Source organism: Vanacampus margaritifer, chromosome 15, assembly GCF_051991255.1.
Source record: "Vanacampus margaritifer isolate UIUO_Vmar chromosome 15, RoL_Vmar_1.0, whole genome shotgun sequence".
In the NCBI taxonomy this organism is placed as follows: Eukaryota; Metazoa; Chordata; class Actinopteri; order Syngnathiformes; family Syngnathidae; genus Vanacampus; species Vanacampus margaritifer.
Window position 1 is genome coordinate 2,713,154 of NC_135446.1, and position 18,849 is coordinate 2,732,002.

At 43.0% G+C, this 18,849-nt stretch overlaps 2 protein-coding genes across 3 annotated transcripts in view; one reads left to right on the forward strand and one right to left on the reverse strand.

The window, feature by feature from the left end:
• Positions 1-18,849, forward strand: part of snd1 (staphylococcal nuclease and tudor domain containing 1) — a 203,500-nt gene that overhangs the window by 111,859 nt on the left and 72,792 nt on the right. Inside the window, exon 17 of one of the 2 annotated variants that reach the window (XM_077544072.1) lies at positions 6,010-6,107. The exons of the other annotated variant lie outside the window; for it this stretch is intronic. Coding sequence (XP_077400198.1) covers positions 6,010-6,021 — 12 coding nt within the window. The 3' untranslated portion in view covers positions 6,022-6,107. Of the gene's footprint in view, positions 1-6,009; positions 6,108-18,849 lie in introns of those variants that run through there. 2 annotated transcript variants of the gene reach the window in all.
• On the reverse strand, positions 9,951-15,124 carry lrrc4.1 (leucine rich repeat containing 4.1). The gene has a single exon (XM_077544070.1). The coding sequence runs from the start codon at positions 13,492-13,494 to the stop codon at positions 10,669-10,671; it is 2,826 nt and encodes a 941-aa protein (XP_077400196.1). The 5' UTR covers positions 13,495-15,124; the 3' UTR covers positions 9,951-10,668.

Here is an 18,849-nt window from a genome sequence, read left to right on the forward strand (position 1 = left end):
TTTTAATTTCTTGAAAAACTGGAACTGGTACTTTTATTAGCTTCAAGTCAATGACCGTGGGCTGATCTTATCAAGATGTCCCCACATTTTGAGCAGGTAGCTTTTTTGTTTCCCTCCCATATTGGCTTTAATGACATCTAACAAGTCTTTGCTATTTAATATTTTTTCCTCTTTGCTTCCTCTGAGCTTTTAACAGATGAGACTTTTAGCGTTGTCCTGTCTGTCTGTTTTGAGGCAGGGTCATGTCCATGGTCACATTTCATATAATGATACAGAAAACTTGTATTGAAATTGCAAGTAACACATGATACAACATTAAGCAACAAAATTGTTGCACAATATTGAATATAATGGAAAAAAACACATACGTTTCATCACTATCATTGTGCCTTTCAAGTATAAAGAATCAATTTGAGCCAATCGATACTTTGTCCCAACCCTTAAGATGCTACTTAATAGTAAATAATAGCATTAATTTGACAACTTGGTGGTCCCTGATGCGCTCTTATTTACATATGCTAGCGTTTGCCGCAGCGACGGAATAATTTCCTGCCCTGACAAGAAAAATTGCGTGTAATCCACACAGCCTGTCGGCGCTTTCATCTTGACATTGCTTTCATCACGCGGCGTGCTCAGCATAGCGCAGCAGCTGCAACTTCTATTGCAAGTCCAGCGTCAATTGCAAGTGCTACAAAGTGTCAATATTGCTCTCACACTTTTTTGCCCTAGAGTCATTTGGCCCTACTCACATGGCAAATGATAAATAACGTGGCTTTGTTAATTATTTTTCTGTTACTCAGCATTTGGTCCCTGCCATGTTATCACCCCAATTCCACCCCTGCTCAATCTCCGAAATGTCTGCAGCCAGACATTTATTCCTCGCTGGGAAAAGATGAAATCCCCCCCAAGAACAGTCATCTAAAATTCTCGCAGCTTACTTGACAATAAACCAATCTCCTTATTTTTTTCCCTGACAAGCACATTCCTTTGTTACTAACCAAAGGTAAATACACAATGAGCCCAAAGTTTTTTTTTTTTTTTTTTTTAGATACCACAAATTGTTTTTTTTTTAGATACCACAAAAATGATTTATACTTATAAAATGACAATAATCTGAGGCTGCTTCTGTCCACTGACTCAAATGCCCCATTTGGCGCGATCTCCCTCTCGCCCTGGAAGTGATTTACAATGAAATCTTGGCCTTGCCCACCGGACGGGTTTGTAAAAAGCGAGGCTCTCCCCAATTGGCTCTGGTCCCTGCGAAAACACGCGTGATGTTTTTCACACCTGTGAACGGAGCAATAAAAGTCTGCCTGTTGTGGTGTTAACAAACTCGAGTGGTCGCACTGCCAACAGATACCTGCTTAAACGCACGGCAAGCATTTAATCAAATGTCTGAAATGAACGATAAATTGTTGATGATAAATATATTTTTAATTGGATGGAAATATCTCTGGGCAGGATGGTGTTCGAGTGGTTAGCTTGTCTGCCTCACAGTTCTGAGGTTTGGGGTTTGAAAAAAAAAAAAAGCTTCATTGAAGACTTTAAATTGCCATTTGTGCTAATTTTAATATGGTTTATTTATGATATATATATTTTTTAATTTTAATTATTTTTATATTATTATTATTCGTTTTTAATTATTAAATTGATTTACAACATAATATACATGTCCCTTTAATCAATACAAATTAACTGACTTTTTCATGGTTTTGACTTGTCGAAAATGTTTTTTTTCTTTCTTACTGATTTATTTAAATGTTTGGGTTCATTTGTATTATGCCATGAAGTTGCGTTGCTGGCTTTTTGTTCAGTGTGACAGCAGGATGGCATGTTTCGGTTCCCCAGATTTGCATTTTTATGCGAATGAGACGAGAATAATTAAACAGTTGATGCCTCATCATTAGTGATGTCACGATACCAACATTTTGGTATCGGTTCCGGTGCCAACATGTGGTTTGATACTTTTCTTTTTTTTTCAGTACTTTATCCAAATCAAAAGACAACAAAAAAAAGTCATTAAAGACTTTCTTTTAATTAATTTTTTTGGGGAGAGGGTGGGTAAGGGGGGAGAGTGAGGAGGGGAGAATGAGGGAGGGAGGGAGGGAGGTAGGGAGGGAGGGAGGGAGGGAGGTAGAGTGAGAGTGTCCGGGTTGGGAGCTCCACCTGCATTGAAGACTAGCTTAAATGTATTAGTCGGGTCACGGATGATGCTCTACCACTGAGCTAATCAACAGACACAGTTTCCTTGTGTTTTTATGAGATTTTATGAAAGGACAACTCATAGTAGCCGCTCCTTTCAGCATTGCCGTTACGCTTCACATGCAGCCAGTTGTAAATGACGTGATTCATAACTACAGTGCGGAAGGGGGAAAAGTAGCAGGTTATCAACCAAAAAGTACGGAAAGCCTACCTGTCGATCTTTGAGCTCCTTATGCAGGTCAGGGTGCTTGTCTTTTAAATGTTTTGAGAGGTTGGAGGTGTTTCCACCTTTCGCCTGGCAGTTTTTATAACATCGTATACAGAACGGTGCGTTTGCGTTACACTTCGCCTTGCACATTTGAGTTCAGTCGAAAAGAACTCCAAATAGCACTTTGTGGTCCTTACTCCTTCTTCTCTTGCTGCGCATGCGTGGGTCAAACCACGCTGCTACTTGTTGTTTTGTCTATTTTTTGCTTACACACCAATGTGTTTGCTCAACTATACGGTGTTTTGAAATATTTGTTAGCATTGAGCTAGCAGATATTCCTAAGGCAAGTTATGAGGTTGATTTAAATATACATTTAATTGTTAATAATATGTTCATAATCTACATAATTTGTATGTTTGCTTTGACCGTAAACTTGAACTGGATGTGGAATTTTAACAGCTTGAAGCTTTTCACGATCTGTCGAACGGCTTCTTGGTCTAGTTTAGTTTAATTTAGTGATGGGAAAATGAAGCCTCATGAAGCACTTGTGATATTTTTTGACTCCTCTAGATGGCACTATTGTTTTAAAAAGGCAGTGGAAATGTAATACATTTTCATTGCACTCGCCTTTATATTTGAACCAAGATCACCATCTAGAGGAGTAAAAAAAATAGTAAAAGTGCTTCATGAGGCTTCATTTTCCCATTTGTAGTAATTCATTTTTGTTCTCTAGGCTAAGCAATAGAAATTTACAGCATTTGTAACAGCACAAAACATATGTTGGAACTGTTATACTGTCAACAAGATGAGGCAAATGTATGAAATAATATGTTGACACATGAATGATTCTAAAAGCCGTCCGGGGCCTTGGTTTGACACGAGGACTAAAGTGCGCTCTCTGGCTGGCCCTGACTCATGTTGACTCACAAGGCAACACGCTCGCAGGCCTGCTCAGAATAGCTGAGCGGCCAATCACAGTCTACGTGCGCGCTTGCCATTCGACATAGTTTGAATCCCTGTGCCGACCCATTGTCGCTTGCTGGCTTGCTTACTTATCGGCTTTGTGAATATGCATGGCAGCATGGAAGAAGGTGCTTAAAATGCTGATTATGACAATATTTGAAGTCTCACTCATGATACTGTTTATCTTATCACTTGCTTACATCAGTGTTATAGTTTTAGGTTAGCCTCCCCCACGTTAAAATGAATGTTTGTTATCCACAAAATCCCATCATGTAAAAAACTAAACAAAAAGTAGATATGTAACAATAACTATACCAGACTGTCTTTGTGCTTTTAATGAATTGTACCTCATGGTAGGTGCCAAGCCACCATTAGGATTCATATGCCACAGTTTGGGGAATATTGTTTAAGCTATTCTTGTTTCTAATAATAATAAAAAAGAAGTAATATGTGGATGCGATAGATCATTTGTAAAATATGTAGCTATGATACCAGGATGGCATTACACTTTGAATCTCATACACCCCTTCGCGGGTCCTTGCATATTGCAACATCGCAGTTTTGAAAACCCTGTTTTAAAATGTTCTTTAAAAAAAAAATAAAAATAATGTCTAGTTATTACACCAGAGCACCATGACACTCTTAATCTTGTGCGTACATGATACAGAAATCCTATTTTAACCCCTTCAGACCCATAGAGTGTCCCAGTGGACATAACATTTGCGTGTCTAAACCAATAAAACGCATAATTTGGATGATGTCAACACTTCTGGTTCATGATTGGATCTTAACTAACCAATCAAGTTGATTTGCATGATGTTCATGTTAAAAATGTTGCATACAAGCTTGGTAAGTTTACAACACGTTACAACCATATTATCCAAGCGTCCACTATAACAACTAAAAATATGATACCCCCAAAAAAATAATAATAATATTGTTCTAATGTGGGAAAATAGTCGAAATCAGCAAAGAATCAAAATAAATAAATAAATACATTTTTCCCAGCAAAAAAAATGCGAGTCTGAAGGGGTTAAGCTCTCATTGTAAACGGAAAGAAATCCATTAAAGAGCTAATCTAAATGTGTACATTTTTTGTGTGTGTAATACCCGACCGATAGTGCTGTCACTATTGAATATTTTTTGAATTAATTAATCTATCAATTATTGTATCAATTAATCGACTAATTGGGTTCATTTAAAGTTTGTATTAAAGTGTATTACAAAAACATTTTCCCCCTGATTACTGTTTATCAACCAGTGATTGGTGTTTATTTCGTACTTCATATTTGTATAGGAATTATTTATTTTTTATTTTTTAAAGGTGGATTGATGTTGTACTATGTTATTGGTTCAGTCATTGTTTTCCAAAGTAAAAATTAGGGATGTCCCGATCACACTTTTTTGGACCCGACTCGATTCCAAGTCTCGATCCGATACCTCGGCATTTTATTAAGCAGGGGAAAAAACAGATTTAAACAATTTTTTATTTATTTAGTTTAAACAAAACTACCCCGACACCTTTATATGGTTAGTGGACAGTGGTTAAACTATAAAACATTTAAACCCCCTTTTTTTTTTGCCACATCTATGAGTTACTCAAAGGCTATTATTAACCAGTATATTCATTTTTCACAAGACCTTTATTTTTGAGAAACTGCTGTAGCCGTTTTAAAGCATGCTACTTAACACAAATTGATGGTCTAACCTAATGTTGTTTTACTTAAGGAAGAAAAAAATACAGTATACAGTGCTGCTCAAAGGTTTGTGAACCATACAGGCATGGTCAGATTGTTTTTATAAAATATTTAAATAACCTTATTAAATGTCATACCCCAATCTACAATGCTGACATTGAACATAATGGACTTGGACAAAAATAATGATAATAATGTTATTCCTTATTAAACAAAAGTTGTTGATTTAAGAAAAACTCAGGTTTCATGGGTGCAAAAGTATGTGAACCTCTCACTTAATCGAACATTGCACCTCCTTTTGCAATGAGAACTTCACCCAAACACTATCTTTAGTGATCAGTCTTTCACATCTACTTTGTTTTTGTTTTTTGCCACTCTTCCTTGCAAAATGCAACCAATATTCCTCTGAATTCATGATGTCCTATGTGGAGTTGTCCAGGTCCTGAGGATGAAAAGCCAGCCTAGAATTTAACATCCTCACCCCCATGCTTCCCTGTAGGGAGAAGGTTATTTTGCTGGTATGCAGTGTTGACTTCACCAAACAGTTAAATTTTGGACTCAACTGTCCACAGAAGGGACTTCCAAAAAGCTTCAGGTTTGTCCAGGTACTCTGGCAAAGTTGAGATGGGCAGCTTTGATCTTTTTTTGTGAACAGAGGCTTCCTACCTAGCAAGCCGCTCATGAAAGCCTTGTCAATTGACTTTTCTTCTGATTGTTGAAGCATGCACATGTGTCCCAGATGGAGCAAAAGAGGTCTGCAAATCCTTTGATGTGATGGTCGAGTTGGGTTTTTACCTGAATTATCATTTTTCTTGTGGTTCTTGCTGATATTTTTAGAAGGTCGTCCACTTCTAGGCTGGATTGTAGTAATTTTCAGTGTTCTCTAGTTGCAGATGATCTGCTTCACAGTAAAATGATGAAGCTATTTTTTTTTTTTAGATGACTTTATAGCTTTCACCAGACAGATGTGCTGCCACTACACAATTCCCGAGGTTCCCTGAGATTTCTCTTCCTCTCAGCATGACTGACCTGTATGGGTTCACCTGGGTAAGACTTAAGTGATGTGGTTTTGTCTGTTTGAGTCAGTGATGCATAATTTTTTCACTAAACCTCTCACATTTCATTGGTCCATTTCAGTGGTTAGTTTGGCTACCAGTTTTTCCTACCTTATCCTACTTGACTGCTGGTTTTAAGCAGCTCAGGGTTCACTTACTTTTGCACCTACATGAATTAACCAAGAAGTCTTTTGAATTTAGTTTTGACTACACAATTTATTTAAAAAAAGAAAGAAAAGAACAATGCATTGAAATGCTAAAGCTACACCTGTTATTTAATATAAAATGTAATGGGTCAGATTGAACAAAAAAATCAGGTTGAAACAATTGGAAAGTCCAAATTGCTCAAGGTTCACAAACTTTTGAGCAGCTTTATTTATGTGCGTGAAACAAGCCAACTTCACAACAAACAAAAGGCTGCATTTGAAGAGCAAGCAAGCAAAATGTATTGTAACGTCTTGCAAGAACGCCACCAGCAAATGTTGTTTGGGATGTCACTCTTTTATTTCTCTCAACAAACGCCACTGTTGGCTGTAGCCGACGCTGGAAAACAGAGTACAACTCATGAGGTTAGCAGAAAAAACCCCAACAACACACGCATCCAAACTGCACGTCTCGTCCCTCCCCTTCCGTGAGACCTGTGTTGCGTTCACTCACAGTCAAACATAAGACTGCTGAACAGAAATGGCAACCCCGGAAAACACACAACACACTTAGTTCGTTACAGTATTTAATCTTACCATATCATGACTTCGTCTGGACTCGCAAGAGGCTAGCCTGCCGGCCCGGGCGGGATTTGGCGACCCTGCTAAGGACGTCCGACCATCTGGATTTGCGCTAGGCTAGGCTAAGCAAGGCGCCGCTCCCTTCAAAGGGCGTCCAGCGTCGCCGGCGCACCACGCCCGCAGCTGGATCCGCCGGGATGACACGAAGCACGTCCAAGTCGCCGGTGTCTAATAGCGCCGGGGCTCCTTTATGCCACACAAAATGCTCACATTGCACACAGTGCAAGTCACACCATCTCCGCTTTCCAAAAAAATAATTTTTTCGGAAAAATTAAGTGTCACTCTGTGCCACCGCCCAACTCCAGATTTAATAAAAAGTTATAAAAAAAAAAAAAAAAAACTCCTGTATTTATCCAATACCTAATCGGGAGACTATGTCAGATTCCGATCAAGTCAGCAACCACGTGATCGGGCCCGATTCGGGACATCCCTAGTTAAAACAGATGTTTGCAAATGTCTTGTTTTGATTCAAGACAGACGATAATCAGTCTTCTTTCATGAATGACTACATAATTTAGTGAACAATGACTGTTGATATGCTGAAATCAGAAATGGCTCCAAATTATTAATCAATTATTAAAATTGTTGTTGATTTGATAATTGATTACTTGTAGATTATACAAATAATTTTGACAGCTCTACGTAACAGTTTAAACTTCAGCTATCCTCTGGGGAGGGGGGTGCTCACATAACCCCACCCCACCACCATTTGGCAAAATAAACTAAAATAAAATTCAAAAACCAGAAACAATGTACATGTGTACAGTAATTTCAGGACTATAAGCCGCTACTTTTTTCACTTGCATTCGACCCTGTGGCTAATACAAAGTAGCGTCTTATCCATCAGACCACAAGGGGCCGCACTATAAAAGAAGCGCAAGAGCCTCAGGCAGAGCAAAAGAAACCAAGTGAGCCCAAATACAGTAGGAAGACAGAACGAGAGCAAGACAATTTGCGCCCTCATTATGGAAAAGAAAGTAGCAGGAACCTGGTGCGGTAACATTACAACACCTGCGGCTTACAGTCGGGTGCGGCTTATGTGTAACAAACTCCAGTATTCCCCAAATTTAGCTAGCACGGCTTATAGTCAGGTGCGCCTTATATTCCAGAAATTACTGTAATTATTATACAGGATCAGCATTACACTTTTCAACTCGGTCCCCCCCACCACCAGACTTGGGTCCTAATTTCTGATCCTTATTGCTGCTATTGGAATGCTTTGACCTGTTAAATTGAGTCGTCCACTGAAAGAGCAAGCATTTTGCCACTAATTGTTCCCCCCAGTTGCGTTTGTGCTGATCTCACGAACATCCCACCCTCATATTCTCTCTGATCAGTGCTACCCCCCTTTCCTACTTCGCAACTACTCCCAGTGGTCCTGTCCATTACTCGTATCAGCAGTTCACATCCACCGCTCGCCCTCCTCCTCTTCCTCCTCCCGTGGTGGCCACATGGCCCTGGCGTTCATATCCCCCGTTCCATCTGTAGCTGGCACTCTTGCATCACATTTGCACCGTTAGCTTCTTTTTCCCTGTGCCGCTTTGCTCCTTTCTGTTGGATCTGTTCTTTTTTTTTCTTTTTTTAATAAATCAACCATTTTTTCCTTTGGTCTTTTTTTTCTCTATTATACAATGTATGTACTTCACCCATCCTCCATTTACTTACTCTTTCATGATTGCTAATAAACAGACCCGACAAGCGGGATGAGCTAGGAGACGTGCCCTTCAGTAACAGCCTAGCCCATTGGCTGACGGATGACCCCACGGCTGCGTTGACTGAGTATGACAAGAGGCCTTTTATAGCACACACATGAAATAATGTCACCCTATCATGAGCCGCAATGTGCTGCCGCAGTTTGCATATTGATTGTCAAATGGGAACATTACCAGTTTGAGACCAACAATAATTTATGTGCTTAGGCATGGGTCAGCCTTATGACAGTTTTGAAAATGCTTTCCCCAGTGAAATGCCTGACAGGCTTTTTTATTTATTATTTTATTTATTTTTTTAAATCTTGTGGCGTTTGCAGAATGCACTCAAATATTTCAAATGGAGGCCGACTCATCAACACAAAGCCAGAAACGGCGAGCAAAGCCTTCGTCATGTCACTGTAAATTATTTTTTTCGGGCCGAGCGAGCGAGCGGATGTTGCACTGCAGTGGGCTCCCCAATGACAATTTTTAGTGGGAAGTGGAGCTAAATCTAACAAGGCACTGATTGAGCCGCAGCCCTTTGGAATCAAAGCAGACCCCCCTCTGTGTTATTATCCCGCGGTCACAAGCCTTCCTGTGCCGGGACATGCAGTTCCTCCCTGTTTTCCCTATTCTGACACAAGATGAGAACACAAACTTTGGAGTTCAAGTGCCTTGCTACACAAACATACACATCAATCTCCCTCTCTCGGGAATCACTAAATGCCCAACGCTAACCACATTCACATTATAATGCGACAGGCGAGAACTGCAGGTAGCCCCCCACCCCATCTACAAACACTCCATTCCTCGTCAGTCTGGTTATGTAATCTTGTCATCTACATACACTACTAGTGGCACCAAAGTGCAGACTGCCATGTGTAGTGCATGTTATTGCTCTTTGTCAGGCGCTAATCTGCGTAGCCACATTATGATAAAGAAGGGGCAGAAATGGTGTCAGAAATGAAGAATGCCCAGTTAACGGTGAGACCTGAACGCATTTGTCACACTAAAAAGCCCCCCGCATGCAAGTCCCCCACCACGCTGATTGATGAAGGCACAACAGCTGGCAGCGCAATGAAAAGTAAAATGAGGATCTATATTTTCCGGGCAAGATGAGGCCTTCGCATTTCAGTCGCTATTTTACCCAAATGTATCACCTTTTTACTCTTGAACGTGCGATTACACCAGCTCATAAATCCTTCACCCCGGAAGAGGTTTGCTTCATCATCAGTGGTGGTGGAATAGTTCAGTTATTGTTGCTATGATTGCCGTTTTGGGGAGAGAAGAGCAGTATAGGACTCCTGCACTGTGATTCACAACATCTGAGTCATTCAGCACACAGAGTTAAAAGCAATGCCACTGCAGCTTGCTGCAGCATCAACAGCAGTTGGCTCATCTTTTCTTTACAGGAGAGAACAGGAAATTACAGCATATTACCTTGTGTGTTTATTACAAAAATTATTTTTATTGCATTTATAACATTTGGCACGGTACAAATTATTGGAGCTTTTACAAGATAAACCTGTAAAGATAAACGCTGACCTTTTTTTTCCTCGTTTTTGTTAGAGAGAACTTTTTCTGTATAAATATCTCCTCTTATCACTGCATTCTCTATAGCACAGTGTAAAAATCCCACAGAATGCCAAACCCCCTTGTTTTTTGTTTTTTGTTTTTTTTAAACAACGCTACCTCATTTGTCAAGTTTCAGTCAATTTCTTAAACAAGGTATTTTAAATAGAAGTTACAAGTTAGAAAATAGTTTCATTTTCTTTTTAATATATGTTTCTCTGTCACCAGCTCATGGTAGTTTCAATGTGTCCACACATATATATATATATATATATATATATATATATGTAATATATACATACATATATATATATATATATAGAGAGAGAGAGAAAGATTTTTTTTATAAGGTTGTACAACAAAACTTGACAGTCACTGCCTCTGCGCTGTACAAAATAGTTGTTTCTGTCCTGTTTTTCATTGTGCATTCTATTGTATGATCTATAAGTGGGAAAATGATAAGGTTGTGGGATGGGGAGTAATATCTAAACCTTTTTAAATCTGAGTCTCCTGTACTTTCTCCTTGGTGTGAGTTTTAATGACAAAGGGCTCTGTCATTGCTGTGATGGTGCTGGGCAAGGTTCGAGGCAAAGAATTTCCCACGTTGTTCTCTGTCCATTTGGCCCCATGACCACTGGGTTTGTAGGTGTTGTATTTTGGCTTCATGGTGCTGAAGTCAATTTTATGGGGGCTGTAGTACACTTTGTGTGGACTGTAATCCATTTTGGGTCTCTGAACGTGAGGACTAAATTCCGATTTAAAGGCGCTGAAGTCCGCTTTGCTCGGGCTGAAGTCTGTCTTGAAAGCGTTGTAAGGATCCTTGGTTTTGTAGTTGCTGTCAGCTTTACATTTCTGGACACCATAGTCTGTGTTGGTCTTGCTGTAACTAGGCTTGAATGAACTGTAATCCGGTTTAGGTCTCGGATGAGTCCTAAAGTCGTGCTTCAACGGGCCATATTCTACATTGTGTTTATGTTGAGTGTTGTAGTCCGACCTTAAAGGGCTGTAATCATGTTTGGATTTTGGTTGGGTACTGTAATCTCTCTTAAAGGAGCTGAAGTCGGTCTTTTGCCTCGGATGAGTGCTGTAGTCTGATTTGAAAGGGCTGTATTCTGTCCTTGCTTTTGGGTGAGTCCCAAAGTCTGGTTTGAATGGGCTGTTTTCTGCTTTGGATTTGTGAGTGTTGTAGTCCTGTCTGAAGGGGCTGTAGTCGAGCTTTGGTCTATGGAGGCTAAAATCTGGTGTAGATTTGCGAGTGCTGTAGTCTTGGGCTGACTTGTGACCATGGAAGTCCATGTTGGGCTTGTACGTCGTGTACTCTGCTTTAGGCTTGTGAAGGGTGAAGCCAGGCTGAGGTATGTATTCGGCCCTGGGTTTGTGATAGTTGTAGTCCATCTTGTGACTGAGATAGTCCGGTTTATGTATGCTATTATGGTCACTAATTTCGGGTAGCGTCAGAGCCGTCTCTTGAGCTGCAGAAGCTGGTGGTGGAAGGTCTTCTTCGTCGACCTGGATGATTTCCACGGTGTGAGCAGCCGCCACGGTACTCCTCTGCTGGTGGCGTTTTCTCAGTTTGTAGAAGGCAATAAGCATCACAGCAGCCATCAGCGTTACTGCCACAAAGCAGCCAATTATGATCTTGGTGGTTTTCATTACCTCGTCCAGACTTGGGCCAGACTTGCCGGTGGCCCCTTTGAGTCCGGGCACTGCGGATGGCTTGGCTGCACCTGGTGGGTTATCAGTGCTTTGCAGCAACACAGTTGGTGTGGAGATAAACACTGGCTGAAAGACAGAGGGTGAGGCAGTTGTGGTCGTACCAAGACCCAGTCCTCCTCCCGCTATGCCAGCCACCGTTGTAGCAGTAGATGTTGTCGTGGTCTTCTTCGGTTTGGGCATTTCTGTGGTCGGGCCCAAGACCTCCACTGTCACAGTTGTGAAGTAGCTCAAGTTGGATGTGTTGAGCTCGGCCGCACTCACATTGAGGTAGGCCGAAGCATTGGACTTGCCGGCTGCATTGGATACCATGCAGGTGTATGTGCCAGTGTCAACAGCCAGGACATTTGAGAAATTTAAGGTGCCATTGTTAAGTACCGATATCCTCTGATGACTGGAGGCGTGAGTCAGTATAGTCCCATTGGGTAGGAGCCAGCGTACTGAAGACATCTCGGCCGTGCGACAGCGAAGCTCAGCAACTCTCCCAGCCGAGATGTTAAAATCCCTAGGTGCATCTGCAATGAATGGGGCAGAACACTGGGTTGCAGCACCCTCGCCTCGCTCCACCTCCACGAGCTGTCGACCTCTCATGGTGGCAGGTGAGTGGCAGCGTCCACAGCAAGTCGAGTTTGTGGGGATGTATTCCCTCAACCAACGTGCTAACCATACAGCATTGCAGCCACAGTTCCATGGATTATGGTGGAGATGGAGCTCCACCAGGTACCTGAGCGGGGAAAACAGATCGTGGGGCACAGCGCTCAGGTTATTATGGGCGAGATTAAGCTCCACCAGTGACGGTAAATCATCAAAGGCATTGCGTTCTATCACGGTTATCTGTGAGTTCATGACCCATAGCTTTTTCAGCGAGTTCAGGCCTTTAAAGGAGCTTGGTTTTATCACGGGGAAGTGATTTTCAGACATTTCCAGCTCTTCCAGGCCTTTAAGGGGACTCATGTTTGGCATATCCCCCCTGATGTTGCACATGCCCAAGTTAAGGTACTTGAGATTTTGTAGGCCTTCGAAAGCTCCTTCTGAGATGTACTCCAGTTTCCGCAACTCACCAAGGTCCAGTCGCATCAGGGAGGGCACCCGGTTAAAGGCGTAGGAAGGAATGCTCTCAATGGGGTTGTTCCTCAGCCACAGTTCTCTTAGTTTGGACAGGTACTCAAAGGCCCCACTGGGTACCACCGTCAGCCGGTTGTCAAACAACTCTAGAGTATTGAGGCTGGTAAGTCCATTGAACGCGCCCACCTCAATCTGCCGTATGGCATTTCGCCCAAGTTGGAGCACCTCAAGGTGGTGCAGGTGGCGGAATGAGTCTGCCTGCACCGCCTCAATGGCGTTTTCCATCAGATTGAGGTGTCGCGTGTTAGCCGGTATGCCCGGGGGCACACGAGTGAGGCCCCGTCGGGTGCACACAACCTTGCCCTGCTGATTACTACAAGAGCACTGTGGGGGACAGCCCTGGGGTCCTTGAGAGGCCGCCGACCCTAATGCCAGGGAGGCGCTACTCCATGCTCGTGCCATCAGGAACACTATACAGAGTAGGGCGGATTTCCGTGCACGATGCACAGCTACCCTCCCCAGGAGACTCATGATGTGGCACATTCATAATTCAGCATCTTCTGGGGGGGTGGTGGTGGTGTGTGTGGCGGCTTTGGGTACAGGAAAATAAGATGATTGGCTGACCAGAGTCAAAAGGGTTAAGGAAACTCAAGATGGAAAGGGGGCATATTGATATGGGAAGGACACTTTAACTATATTTAGTTAACAACGTACTCCCATGATCTGTGCTCAGGACCGAGGGGAGTGGGTGCTTACTGAATTGCAACATGTATGAGAAGGACATGATGGTAAATTAAGCAACCAAAAGCTATATTACAATGACATAAGTCAAGAAGGTAGGGTGTAGGCAAACTGATGCAAAGAGGGGTTGAAACACTAGACACCTACCTCAAGTTTAACATTACAGGTCCTTGAACTGAGATATATAGGCTCTCTCACAATGAGCTGTGGCACTGACTTGAGATGCATGTATTTCAATCAGCACGATCCACGATCAGCAACGAAAGCCTGTTAACTGCCCTGATAAACCAGGTTGAGCCCTTTTGTAAATCCATACATCCAATCCGAAAGATTCAAAGGCCCTTTATGATGAGTGTTTGTCCCTTGACAAACAGCAGGAACAACAAAAGATTGTACATAGGAATCCACTCAGGCTCCCAAAGAAGCACTGCTCCACTGCTGTCTTCTGGCAGTCAGCTCCTCTTGCCTCGCTTGTCCTTGGAATCCGACAGTTGATTCCCTCAATAGACACCTTATCCAGGTTTCCATAGCACTGGTCATGTGACACAATTGTCCAAAAGAGTCAGATGAGACCAAATAAAAAGGTTGAAAGGCAACTCCTCAGTCCTTTTTTCAAACAAAAAGCAAATAATGCTTAATTTGCTTTTCGTTTGCTGTGCTCCGGAGTAGAGATTGACAATCCAGGGAGTTAAGGCGGAAAAAAATATATCACCCCCCCCCCCCCTCCTACTCCTCCTCTTTGTATTCCTGTGCCCACTTTTTTCAGTGGTCAATCATTTGGTCGGTTGGTCAGCTCTTCTATCGTTCCCTCCTCAATGTGGCGTCGTGTCCACTTGATTTTTTTTCCTTGTCTTTTTTCCTGCTCACTCGGCAGGGGTTGCAAAGGCTCAGCGCAGCTTCAGACTTTTTCCCACCGTTCTTATCCCCTCGTCCCCTCTCGTCAAGTTGCTGCACACTGCGGCCGTGCGGCAAATTGTGGACGCACGCGCATCATCCTTGCCAAGCGCACACAGCAGCAGCTGCAGCCTGCCTCCTGCACACTTCCCAATAATCCGTCAATTTCTTCAGAGTAAGGGGGTGGAAGTAGGAGAGGAGGGGGGTGGGGAGCGCCCAGAGGAGTGGTGGTGTTGATCGAGGGGTGGTGCGCAGTTTCTCCTTTCTCTGTTGTTTTATCCTCTTGCTTTCCAGTCCTTTTTTCTTGTTCTTTTTCTGCTGAAACCCCCCTTCCTCCTGTGGCGGCGATCAGTGTCTCCTCTCCGATGCGGCGTCCGAGCAAGGGGGAGAGAGCAGCAAAGCACGCGAGGCGAGCGCAGGGTGCGAGCAGGACTTACAGGCGTGACGTTAACAGTAGCGTCAATGTGGAAAGGATCCGTTGTAGCAGCTAAGGAGAGAGAGAGCGCTTGGATCTTGTGCTCTCCCTCCCCCCCTCTCTTACAGCTCGCTCTGCAGTGTACTGAGGTAGCTGGGTGAGCTCAAAGCACTGAGACCTTTTTTAGAGATGCACCTCTTGAGAAACAAGTTTGTTACTATTCCGCTGCACTAATATTTATTTTAAAGGAGATGTACGAAAGCCCCCCCCCCCCCCCCAAAAAAAAAAAAAAGAAGGCAGTCGAGAATGAATGGAGCACTGACACATTTGGCCTTCAGAGCTTGTGCCGGATGCGGATAACTATGATCCCCAACCCCTCTTTCACCCTCACCTTACTTCGCTGTCAGGCTCACACTTGACTACCGATGTGTCACTCGCAATTCTAGCAGCAAGCCATTTTCCAGCCAGTCAAGATAAATATCTAAAAAATTACTTTAAAATGGAGGGTTGAATCAAGTTAGCACCCACCTTGGATCACCTGGGTTTTCGAATCATTGCAGGTTCAAGCCCTACCCTGGACCAATACTCTCAGGAAGTTTGGAATTTGTATTCCCTGTTATCCTTCAGCAAGGCGGAGGACCTTAAAATTGGCTTTGGGTACGACGCTCGAGTTGGTTGGAGGGATGGGAATAGAAAACCGGTTTGCGAGTCGCGTGACATTTCCGTGCGCGTCGAGCAACAAACAGGCGCCACGCTCGAAAGTTTGTTGACATCTTCCAAGAAAAGCTAACAGGCCAACTTGCGATGTTTGCAAATTGAATATTTTGTCTAAGGGAGGAAACACTAACAGTATGCAAGAGCATTTGAACACACAGCATGCGATGACTGTCGTGTTTGTGAGCGCTCCGGAGTCCCGATGGGATCAACGCAGCAGCAACGCCCGCCAGCAATGGAAGCATTCTCGCATCAACACTCCAGGTGCTGGTAGTAATATGTTCGTGCCAGTTTGCCTTTATGTAAAACGTGCCGTTAGTAACTGCTAATGTTAAAGCCGTACCTCACTAAACGTCACCGGCTTGCGAGTATAAACGCCGCAACCCGCGAGTATTGTTGTTGTTTTCATCACTGTTGATTCAAGGTTGCAAAATGTGCAAAGATGTACAGAACGAACCACGACTTAAAAGCAACACTCGCTACTTCCACACGACCACACTGACTGCTCACGGGAATCACACACCAGTCTACTGGCTGCGTCTGTTTTGACTGCAACAGGGAGGAGAGGTTTTTCAGTGCTCAGAGTTCATGTTAGTGTTGAAATATTACTGGAGTTGGACATTATTGTCAAAAAATAATCTAGGTTGTATTTTGTAAATTTCTACAAAAAACAATTTTTTGTTGTTTTTCAAATATTTTCCCTTTTCTTTTTTGGGGGGGATCCCATGGCACCCCATTGAGTCCTCGAATGTGCACCTTAAAACTTCACTGTTGGGTTTTTAAGGCCATGTTACTTTTAAACATGTCTCTTGTTTACAGATACAACTATAACATAAAAAAATGGATGCTAATCTGTTTATTCATCTTTTTTCACAAAAAGAATCAATAAGAGAATCGATAAAGAATCAAATCGTTAAGCAGAATTGAAATTGGAATTATAATTTTTTTATCAATTCCCATCCCTATAGTTGGTTGTGCATCAAATTCTGCACATGGCTGGCGTGCGGTGGACATTTTGCATTTCAAACCATTACGTTTCAGGAAACCAAAAATACAGCACGTTGAACCATTAACATTACATAGCCTAAGACATCATGCCGCTTCAATGCTTAGCATTTTCTTCAACAAGTTGTAAAAATAACAAACCCATGTGGGAACTGGCCAATAGTATCGATGTGTGAGAATATATGAAACTGACCACATTTTGACACAGGAGGTTTCAGCCCTACACCAGCGATGTGCTCTATAAGATAATTTAATTTCCTATACCTCATAATGGAGGCCATGCATTTCCCTGATGAAGTGAGACTTTTTGGGACTTATTCTTGTTTCTGTCATCACGTCTGTGCACTCTAAAACGTATCGGGCTTTAACCCTCGACAGGAGCAAAACCTTGTATCCCTTAAAAGGTCACTCTCAAGAAGGCAATCGGCAGGAAACGACATGCTTTACCTTCCGGCGCTTGCGTCAGTGGAGCCTAAAACTAATGCACCTTACTGTCCCATCACCTCTATCACCAATGATTTGTTCAAGTCCCCATGTCCATTAAACTGGGAAGCTTTGTTTGGTAATTGATGGTAGCTAAAGCTCGCTGTGCGTGTGAGTGAGAGAGTTAGTGTGAGAGTGTCTGTGTGCTAGAGGATAAGCGTGTGAAAGCGGGAGAAGGCAAAAAGAGTGAGAGCAGGGACGGCAGGCAGAAAGGTCATAGCGCCTGTAGCGCAGTGCACTATTCCCACTGGCGCAACAAGCACACAGCCGAGCTTCTGCATTATACACCCACATACTTTCTCCTTTACTTCACCGCAATTGAATATCAATGAGCTTCAATTAAAGCCCTTCCCCTCCGAACAGAGATTCCCTCACAGGACAGCTGTGTATTTGCACCTTCCACATTGATTGTCCAATCTAAAATGGCACGCTAAGCTATTAAGTTGCAGATGTGTGTGTGATTGTTGATGACAAGTCGCTTTGTAGGCGTAATGTGCCAACCTTTGATGAGCAGATGATCTGGAATCAGTTCATCCAGTCCAAAGCTTCAATAACCGGGAACAGACCTCACAATGGCTTTTGTTCTGTTGACTTTCCCTGCCTCTTCATATATCCTCGCTCTGTGGTATATTGCTATATATGAAACCTGCTTTATAGACTGTCAAACCTTAATGTGGTCAACCTTTGAGGGTGACAGCGTATGAGTCCAACCCAGAGAGGAAAAAACGTGGCGAACCAAGAAAAATCACTTTCCCCAAGTGAATGGCGTTCACCTGGAGTACAAGCAGAATGTGATCCAGAGCAAATTTGCTGTTAGTTTTGGAGCAACATTCCGGGGCTTTAGATTGTGCCACTGTACAGTACGCGCAGTGGACAGCAGCCAGGATGCGAGGTCACAGTGGGGCCGCATATGTTCACAGTAAAACACACAATGGCGTTGACGAGACCAGTGTTGTTAGGCCGTACCTCCAGGACCGACCAACTGGTGACGACCCAATGAACTGTCAGATATGTGGGACCTTCACACCATAATGCCAGCCCCGATGCCCTCTGCCTGGCCTAGGGCTCTCTGTAGCCTTCCCATAACTGGAGGGCTCCGCATGTGGTTTGGGGGTATCGCGCGACCTACTTTGGCGTGGCTTTGTCAGCTATGGTCTTTCGACGGGAGTATACAAACTCTACCCAACAACCCCTGGGGCGAGTGCTGTCAAATCTGGGCTTTGGCCAGTCACATGTAGGTCAGCAGCCTGTGTCCATTTGCATATGTGTGCGTGTCACTAGTTCCATTTGGATTAAAAGCCCCGCAGTGCACCATAGCGTCAATGAAAATCTGATTAGTGTAACATACATATGAATGTTAGGACTAGTGCCGGGGTTAAAGTTCTCCGTTTTGGGGACGGATTTCCGTCATTTTGAAAATGAGATGGGTGCACCCCATCAACAAGTCCCCATAGGGACTGCACGTTTGTGGTTTAAGATTACATCACTAAACTGGCATTGCTTTCACGCATTGAATTTATTAATACCACCTTAAAAATTCTTTGAAAATGTATTTAATTTTAATATCTGAGTGAGGTCTTAAATTTCATGCTCTATGTACCTTCTCCGTGGAGAAGCAGCAAGCCATATTAGGAGAAGTTGGCGGA